Source organism: Platalea leucorodia (genome assembly GCF_965183815.1).
Source record: "Platalea leucorodia genome assembly, chromosome: 3".
Lineage (NCBI taxonomy): Eukaryota > Metazoa > Chordata > Aves > Pelecaniformes > Threskiornithidae > Platalea > Platalea leucorodia.
In genome coordinates this window covers 74,852,506-74,861,776 of record NC_138825.1, presented here as the reverse complement: position 1 = coordinate 74,861,776, position 9,271 = coordinate 74,852,506, and the positions used below count along the sequence as shown (strand labels likewise).

The following is a 9,271-nucleotide window of genomic DNA, read 5'->3' as shown; positions in this document are numbered from 1 at the left end:
AGGAAGGGAAAGGAGGAAAAAAAAAAAAAAAAAAAAAAGAGGCAGCAAATCCCCTCCTTCCCGCTCCCCCCGCCGCGGGCTCGCACACACTATCTGTTGCTCTCTCACGGCGGCAGCGGGTGGGGGCGGGCGGCGGGGCCGGGCCGGGCTCACACTCGCTCACACTCACCCTCACGGCGCGCTCACACTCGCCCGCACGCCCCTCGCGCCATTGTCCCGCCCGCCCGCCCCGCTCGGTCGCGGTGTTTTGTTCGCTCCCCGGCAGCGGAGCTCGGCGCGCCCGCCCGCGCCGCGCCGGAGCGGCACATTCATTATCGGCCGGGGGCTGATTTCAAACCGCTGCCATCGCGGCTCCATTGTTCGCCGGGCGGCCAGGCCCCGCCCCCCTTTGTGTGCCGCGGCGGCGATTGGCCGGCGCCGGGCGGAGGGCTGCCGTCACCGCTCGGGAAGCCCATTCATCTGTGCACTTGGGCGTTGGACTCCGCATCTTATTAGCAACCAGGGAGATTTCTCCATTTTCTCCTTGTCTACAGTACGGCTACAAATCTGGGATTTTTTATTACTTCTTTTTACTAAACTTGGGCTCCTTTTTTTTTTTTTGCTCGACTTTTTCCTCCCTTTTTTTCCCCTCCCTCCTGTGCTGCTGCTTTTTGATCTCTTCAACTTTAAATTTTTTAAAAGGAGTGCATTATAATCGGTTCTGTTCTCTCTTCTCTTTTTTTTTCCCCTCTGGTGTGTGTGTGTGTTGCTGCTGCTGCTGGTCGCCCAGTATTTATACCAACCCAACGCTCTTTGTTTCCCCTCCTTTTGGATCTGTTGAGTTTCTTTGTTGAATAAGACAGCATGGGTGCCCAGTTCTCCAAGACCGCTGCAAAGGGCGAAGCCTCCGCCGAGAAACCTGGGGAAGCAGTGGCTGCATCTCCATCCAAGGCGAATGGACAGGTAAAAAAAAAAAAAATTAAAAAAATTATTAAACCTACTCCTATTTTTTAATCTAACTTCGACGGACTCTCTTTCGCATCCTGTTTAATTCTTCTTCCTTTGATGCCCCAGTGGCACATTCAATGGAGAACACGGTCGATCCTTTTATCTTTGCAACTCGAGGCAAAGGAATAATTTCTTTATTTTTTCTAAAACGGGCTCGGCTTTGAATGATTTGTTCCTTTATCTTTCCTGCGGGGGGGGGGGGGGCACATCTTTTTTCCTTTTTTTTTCTTTCCTCCCCCCCCCTTTTTTTAAATCCCTCGTGTATTACGGTGAAGCGTCCCAATGGCTCGTAAACGGAAGGATCTTACACCGCTTGGCTTTTCTGCCCGCTTAACCTCCTTCTCCCGAAGACGCTCGGTGCCTAGCGCGGAACGCCTCCCGCGGCGGCCGGATGGCCGTGTGGTGGCGGGGGCCGGGGCCGCCGGGCCGGGGCTGGGGGCTCGGCGGCGGGCGGGCAGCCCCCTCGGGCGGCAGCGCGGGGCAGGGGCTGCGCCGCCCGCCCCGTCCGCGGCAGCTCCGCCGGGGGGTCGGCAGCCGCGGGGCACGGCTTTCTGTCACACACCCCCTCCCCCCGCCACGCGTGAGCCGGCTGCCGGGCCGGCCGTGCCCCCGCTGCCCCGCGCAGCAGCGGCGGCGTTGCGGGCGGGCACCCCCCGCCGCCCCCGCAGCTGCCGCCCGGGGCAGCCAGCCGCGCTCCGGCCGCCTGAAAGATGCAAATGCGGCGCGGGGGGGGGGGGGGGGGGGGCGAGAAGAGGGGCGGGGGGCGCCCGGCCGCGCCGCCCGGGCGGAGAGGGGCCGCGGCGGGCGGGCGGGGGGCCGGGGCCGGGCGAGCTTTGTTAGCCTTCCCCGCCCCGCGCCGCCGCCGCGGCTGGACGGGGCGCGCCGGGGGCGGGGGTGCGCGGCGCGGCAGCCGCTGCGTGGAGCCGCGGCGCCCTCTGGCGGCCGCCGCCCGTCCCGCCCGCCGCTGGAGGCGCCCGCCGCGGCCCGGCCCGGCCCGGCCCGGCGGGGCGGCGGAGCGCCCGGGGGTTTAAACCACGGAAGCAGAAGCGGGCGAGGAAAGGCCGCCGGGCGGGGAGGGCGGCGGCGGCGGCGGCGCCCCGTGTCCCCCCAACCCTCTCGGCACGGCCGGTAACGCCCGTCGCTGTCTTGCAGGAGAACGGCCACGTGAAGGTGAACGGCGACGCCTCCCCCGCGGCGGCGGAGGCGGGCAAGGAGGAGGTGCAGGCCAACGGCAGCGCGCCCGCCGAGGAGACGGGCAAGGAGGAGGCGGCCTCGTCGGAGCCCGCCTCCGAGAAGGAGGCGGCCGAGGCGGAGAGCACCGAGCCGGCCTCCCCGGCGGAGGGGGAGTCCTCCCCCAAGACTGAGGAGGGCGCGACCCCCTCGTCCAGCAGCGAGACCCCGAAAAAAAAAAAGAAGCGCTTTTCCTTCAAGAAGTCCTTTAAGCTCAGCGGCTTCTCCTTCAAGAAGAACAAGAAGGAGGCCGGCGAGGGGGCCGAGAGCGAGGGCGGCGCCGCCACCGCGGCGGAGGGCGGGAAGGAGGAGGCGGCGGCCCCCGAGGCGGCGGGCAGCGAGGAGGGCAAGGCCGCCGCCGGCGAGGAGGCCTGCGCGGCCGCCGCCGGCAGCGCCGAGGCGGCGAAGGAGGAGGCGGGGGACTCGCAGGAGGCCAAATCGGACGAGGCCGCCCCCGAGAAGGCGGCGGGAGAAGAGGCCCCGGCGGCGGCGGCGGCGGAGGAGCAGCAGCAGCCGCCGCCGCAGCAGCAGCAGGCGGCGGAGGGGAAGGGGAAGGCGGCGGAGGAGGCGGCGGGCGCCGGCGCCGCCACGAGTGAGGCGGGCAGCGGCGATCAGGAGGCGGCCCCCGCGGAGGAGCCGGCGCCGGCGCGGCAGGAGCCCCCCTCCGAGAGCAGTCCGGAGGGACCCGCCGCCGAGTCGGCGGAGTAAGCGCCGCCGCCGCCCCTCGCCGACGGACTTTTCTTCCCCCCTGTTTGTTTGTTGGAGTGGTGCCAGGTACTGGTCTCGGAGAACTTGTCTACAACCAGGGATTGATTTAAAAGATGTCTCGTTTCTTTTTTTTCTCTCCCCCCGCAGCTCCCATCTCAAATCGTTGTGTGTTGCCGCCATTCCAACGGGCGGAGGGGGGCCCCCCCTCCGCCCTCCTCTCCCACCCTCTATATTTTGGTTTTTGCCTTTTTTTTTTGTTTTGTTTTGATTTTTTTTTTTCATCAGTATTAATGTTTTGTTTTGGTTGGTTCGGGTTTTTTGGGTTTTTTTGGTTTTTTGTTTATTTTTTTTTTTTCATACTTTGCAACTCTCTTCATATTATAAAACTTTTCCCGATCGGTCTATGGACATGCCCATATATGAAGGAGATGGGTGGGTCAATAAGGGTTATCAAATGAAGTGACAGGGGCCGCAGTGGGGAACCCGGGGCGCGCAGCCCTTGCCGGGAGCGCGCCCCGCCAGAAATGATGTAAGGGGTTAGTCTTTTTTTTAAAAGAAAGTTATTACGATGTATTTTGTGAGGCAGATGTTCTATAAGGTTTACAACACTACAAGTCTTGATTAAGAAGGAAAGGAAAAAGGAAAAAAAAAATAAAAATAAAAATCAATACCCAGATAAAGAGATCATAGTCTTAGGAATTCATTTAAACCATAGGAACTTTTCACTTATCTCATGTTAGCTGTATCAGTCAGTGATTAAGTAGAAATACAAGTTGTATAGGCTTTATTGTTTATTGCTGGTTTATGACCTTAATAAAGTGTAATTATGTATTACCAGCAGGGTGTTTTTAACTGTGACTATTGTATAAAAAAAAAAAACAAATCTTGATATCCAGAAGCACATGAAGTTTGCAACTCTTTCCACCCTGCCCATTTTTGTAAAACTGCAGTCATCTTGGACCTTTTAAACACAAATTTTAAACTCAACCAAGCTGTGATAAGTGGAATGGTTACTGTTTATACTGTGGTATGTTTTTGATTACAGCAGACAATGCTTTCTTTTCCAGTTGTCTTTGAAAATAAAGGAAAACTCTTCAGATGCAATGGTTTTTTTGTGTAGCATCTTGTCTATCATGTTTTTGTAAATACTGGAGAAGCTTTGACCAATTTGACTTAGAGATGGAATGTAACTTTGCTTACAAAAATTGCTATTAAACTCCTGCTTAAGGTGTTCTAATTTTCTGTGAGCACACTAAAAGCGAAAAATAAATGTGAATAAAATGTATAATTTGGTTGTCTTTCTTTTATGGATACTCTGGTAGCTTAAAGGGACTAGCCAGTATTGCCTAAATTTGTATAGAGAAAGTCACGTGTGCTGTTAGCACTAGCTTTGAAAACTACCTTCCTGGACTCTCTAATACTGTGCATCTTTTAGAGAAATTGGGCAGTGCACCAGGTAATTTATAGGCTTTTCTGGCTCTAAAAAAGAAGACTGGAAGGCAGTCTGAGCATGTACAGTGTACAATTCTCCTGTCCAGGCTCCATCTTGCTTTTAAGACCAGAGGTATCCAGCATATGAGAATCTTGCCTCTTGAGGAAAATAAGATTTAATTTGAATTGCTTAGGGTGGGGCACTGAAATCTTTACACCTAGTTGCTTAAAAATTAAGCTCTTGAACAGACGTCCCACTTAACGTCTGGGTATGCTGGTCCTACTTAGGTACCTAGATGATTAGCTTGAAAACGTTAGCCTGAAGGGAGAAAGGGGGAATTAACACTGCCATTCTGCTCAAAGTAATTAAAAGCAATATTTTCTTTTTTTCCTCAAGTGCTACTCCCAAGTACAGGTGAGTTACAAAACAGATTTCAAAATTTGTCTATAAAAATAATCACTTGGTGCTTGCCTTTAATTGTTAGGCTTTTTGGCTAATTTCCAGCATATTGCTCAGGGCATATTATGCCTTAATAAAACAGTGGGTTCATGCAAGAAAAGCAGCAGTGGTATTTGGAGGGTGGAAATTGATTCAAGAAAGTGTTGCTTCTAAGTTTATAGGAGAAAGTTTAGTGTTACACTTATTTGCTTCCACCTAAATTTTCAGCAGAAACTCTTTGGAAGCAATTATGATTCATTTTATGAGAAAATGGCACGTTAGCACCTTGTTCCCTAAAGAACAAAGCCTAAACTGAATGAAGTATACTAGATTTCCTGCTGAATGCGTACTTTTTTTGTTTTTTTCTTTTTTTTTTTTTTTTTTTTTTAATTCAGCTGTCTACCATTTTAACTTTGGCTTGTATGTACTCTAGTTGCCCTGGTATTTCTCTATAGCTTTAGAAATGTATTGAAACTATGCTATAATTGCTGAGGGACAAAAATAAATGGATGTAAAACAAGATCCTCCACACCAGTGTCATTCTTGGAGTACATGTGTTTGAAGTCTAGTGCATAACTGCTTTGCTAAGGGGTTTTTATAACATGGCTGTAAAAACCTGTTCTGAGACGCATGATGTCTTGGCCATAGAGTCGATGTCTCTTTTTAATAAATATATATATATTTAAATCCAAGGATTCTTAAAGAGAAGTCTGAATTTCTTCTTTCTTTTTTTTTCTTTGTCAAACTGTATGTGTACGTATAAAGAAAATAATTGCTAGTAAAGTTCTTTTCCAGATTTTTCCCAACCAGCTCACCTCAAACTTTCATGTTCTTTCCTTGCTCAGCTGGTGGCGTTTTCAGAAGCGCTTCCAGTTCCTGGGGGTGCAGAATGGCTCCTGCCCCAGCAGCGGGGCTCCTGGCCTGGGGCTTCGTCATTCCATGGCTTGGCTTGGCTTGACTTGACTTGAAATCTCTTTCCAAGTCTTAACGCTAGCAGAGTTTCAAAAATGTGTCTTAAGAAGACCAGTTGTGTGGTCTGGTCCCAGCAGTCGGCTGAGATACAATGATACCAGTTTTCCACTGTGCAGTTTAAGAAAGTGGGAATCAAAAGGGGTTTGGAATAGTGGAACTGGAGAAGTTTTGAGCTGGTTCCTCCTGCCAAAGAATTGTGCAAGAGCATCCTTCCTCCCTCGGTCCCCGAGGGACTGAGTGGTCACTCCCGTGCAATTGTAGAATATCCTTATCTATGTACAAGGAAAACAAAGGGGCTAGGCATTAGTGACTGGGGAGAGGGTTAATCTTCCCAAGAAAGCTTCATGCCTTTTTTTTTTTAATTGCATTGATTGATTGCTGTTACACCTCAGTGAAAATACTAACCATAATAAGCATTGTAATTTTGACAAATTCTCTCAGAATTCGAATGCATGTGACTTTAAAATGTGTGATTTCAAGCTGATTTTCCTGTCATGTGGGTTGCTGTGGTTCTTTTTAAGCAGAATGTTATTATTGCTATGAACAAGGTAACTTCTGTTGTGCTGAAACAATGTCATATTTTTAGGTAAACTTACACTGGAATCTAATTTTGCCTGACTAGGGACTCTGGAGATTTACTTCTTTCATGATTATTTACTTAGACCGAGGCAACAGTCTTCCTTGTTCAAGGTCAAAACTTGGTTGTACAAAAGTCCTTTCAAATTTCATGCCTATCGTGGTAATATCTAAACTTAATTTCAGACTCTCCAAATCACAATGTCTGACCTCAAGTACTCGACGTCTGTGTCTGGTCCTGATTGATAGTTATTAATGTGAAATTGTAGAGACTTTGCCTTCAGGCAAGGAAGCAAGGCAAGAAAAGGGAAAGGCAAGCTGGGTGAGGGAAATGGAGCCTAGGCTTTGGCTTCTGCTGGAGCGCGTTCACCTTCCTGCTTGTGTGCACAACCACTGTATGCAAACCGAGTGTCCATGTATCAACTTCTGACATACCTAAAAACTCCTGTTGGTTGTATTTGATGCAAACGTTGCATATATGAGTATTTTACTGCTTTATTATGAGGGAGGATGTTGTCTGTGTTTTAAGAAAGTTTTTTGTTATCTAATACTGTTTGAAACAGCTAACTCTTGAACTTGCAGATGATTACATAAAGGTGAAAGGTTTTAATCTGATTTGATTGATTGATTGGGTTTTTCTAAGTTGTGAGTCCTTTTATATTGCTTTTTTAAAAAAATCTGGAATAATACATGTTCTAGTCTGAAGCTGTAATACCAGTTAAAGGTTTCCTGCAAAATCAGTCCCGTGAATTCAGTCTTCATGCTATTTGTGTAGTAAAAGAGTGGTAAAAGGTCATTGTTGGCGCTACCCGACTCATTTCAGTGTTCGTTTGTTAGCTTTTAAGAGACTGAGGTAAAATGTGTTTTCCATAATGATGTAGCCTAGTTGAAAGCATCCTGTTTCTAGGTTATGGCCAATTTTTCTACCCTGCTTAGGTCACTGGGATAGAATAAAGCAGGTACTTTCCTTCCTGAAGTATGCAGCAAGTGAAAAATAGTATATTGTGTTTATAACATACTGTAGACAGTGAGGTTAATTTGTCCTCTTTACAATTCCGGGGACCTCAGCTAATTGACAATGAATGGGAACTATTGCGATTGCAACCGAGTCCAGCAGGGCAGAGGCAAGCAGGCCAGGCAGCCTCATGTGGCTTGAATAAAGGAATGTAAGAGGTGGTGCTGTGGTGAAATACAAGGATACTGAAAGTCTCTGTATTAGCTCGCCCTGGGGAGAGCCAGTGTGGTGGTGAGCTTTTAAGGCCTGTCGCTTGCTTGAGGATTTAGAAAGGGAAGCTGTAGCAGCGTGTTTCATGATGGGTTTACTGAGACAACTGTTGAGATCGCTCTGAAGCGGGAACATTGCCTATTGGGAAGATCCAAGGAGGGTCAGCAACAGGATGAAAATGCTGATGACAGCTAAACACATGAGTGACCAAAGTGTTGCCCCGTGAATAAAGTAGAGAGTTAGGAATATGTAAATTTGGGCTATGTTATTGAGTACCCTTTCTATACAAAAGCAAGAGACTTGGCTTCAGAATGCCCCTATTTTAGGATATGGATAATGTTATCTGGTAGAGGTGACATAAAACATTCAGTTAATGCTTTCAGAACATTTCAAAATCTTGAGGAGGGTTGCAAGTATTATTTATACATCTTTGCCCTCAGTCTTTGTTATAGGATGACATATTTGTCCCGAACAGGACTACTGAGATGCTAGATGAAAGAGTACATTAATACTTCCAGTTGGAAAGACCCAAACAAGATACATGGAATAGTAGTTCTCAAAGCCATGATAAATTTCGATAAAGTGGCAAAGACATTATTCCGTTAAAAAGGAGGTTTTCTTTCTTTTTTTTTTTTTTTTTTTTTTTTGGTGCCTAACACAATTCTGATTTTAGAACAGCAATACGGGGGGAAGCGTTGCTGGTGGTGTACACGTTGTTATCACCAAGTAGGTAAATGTTCCAGGACTTGGGATTCTTAGGTTAATTCTTGTGGCTGTCTACGTGATAACCTGCACTAGAAGAGCACTGAAGAGGAATTGTTTTGAGCCAAGCAACGCTACTTTCCGAGGTTCTTTCCAGCACCACAGCTGATACCATTGGTAATAAAGTATTTGATAGCTGCTCTTAGCGGAGACCACGGTGACTAGAGATTTATTTTTAGGTACAGTCCAAACTAGACTGTCTCCTGAAATTCACAGCTTAGCTTCCAGAAAAGAGAGAGAGAATAAAATACCTATGAATCTGTTGGTTAGGGAAATGGTTACTTGCTGAGTAACTGTAACAGCTGCAAGAATTGACTTGCTAGCCTATACTGGAGTAGTTATCTCTCTGAGACTTGGTACGGAGACCTCCCTGAATATTTTAAATTAATTTGATAACACAAAAACCACGCTTACGAGGGTGACCTGCCATTCAAGGGAAGCAAAACCCATTGTGGAGCTGTTCCTAATAGGCTCCTCACTGGAAAAGAACTGTTCTGGACCAGTAAGCGAAGACCTGCATAGTCAGGGCCTTTACAAAAGGAGAGCAAGAGGAAAAAAAGACCCACCAAACATTAGGAACTAAAGGAAGAAACTGCATTTTTTTCTAGCCCTCTGGAGCAAGGCTGTCATAGGTGTAAAGTACCCCACCTTCTGTCTTTAAAAAATATAATTTAATTATGTGAGACACTGTCTCCACTGGAGTGTGAAGCCAAGCCCCTTTTGAAAACCACTGAGGAAACCAAATCCAAAATTGATGAAGGTAATGTTTTTTGGGAATGAATCATTAGGCTGGTCACAAGCCTTACATTGCAGTTCAGGAGCCTGTTAGAGCAAGTTTACTAGACACAGTACCTCTGCAGAGACTGGGCAGCGAATATTTTCCATCTCAGTAATCAAACAAAATGGCAGAAATCATGGGCTGATACTTGGAACGCATGCAG

The 9,271-nt window shown here is 48.3% G+C and overlaps 1 protein-coding gene across 1 annotated transcript; it reads left to right on the top strand.

Moving 5' to 3' along the window:
* The first annotated feature begins 488 nt into the window (after nt 1-488).
* Nucleotides 489-3,907, top strand: MARCKS (myristoylated alanine rich protein kinase C substrate). The gene is made up of 2 exons (XM_082308016.1): nt 489-942; nt 2,140-3,907. The coding sequence occupies exons 1-2, from the start codon at nt 844-846 to the stop codon at nt 2,923-2,925; spliced, it is 885 nt and encodes a 294-aa protein (XP_082164142.1). The 5' UTR covers nt 489-843; the 3' UTR covers nt 2,926-3,907.
* The last annotated feature ends 5,364 nt before the right edge of the window (nt 3,908-9,271 follow it).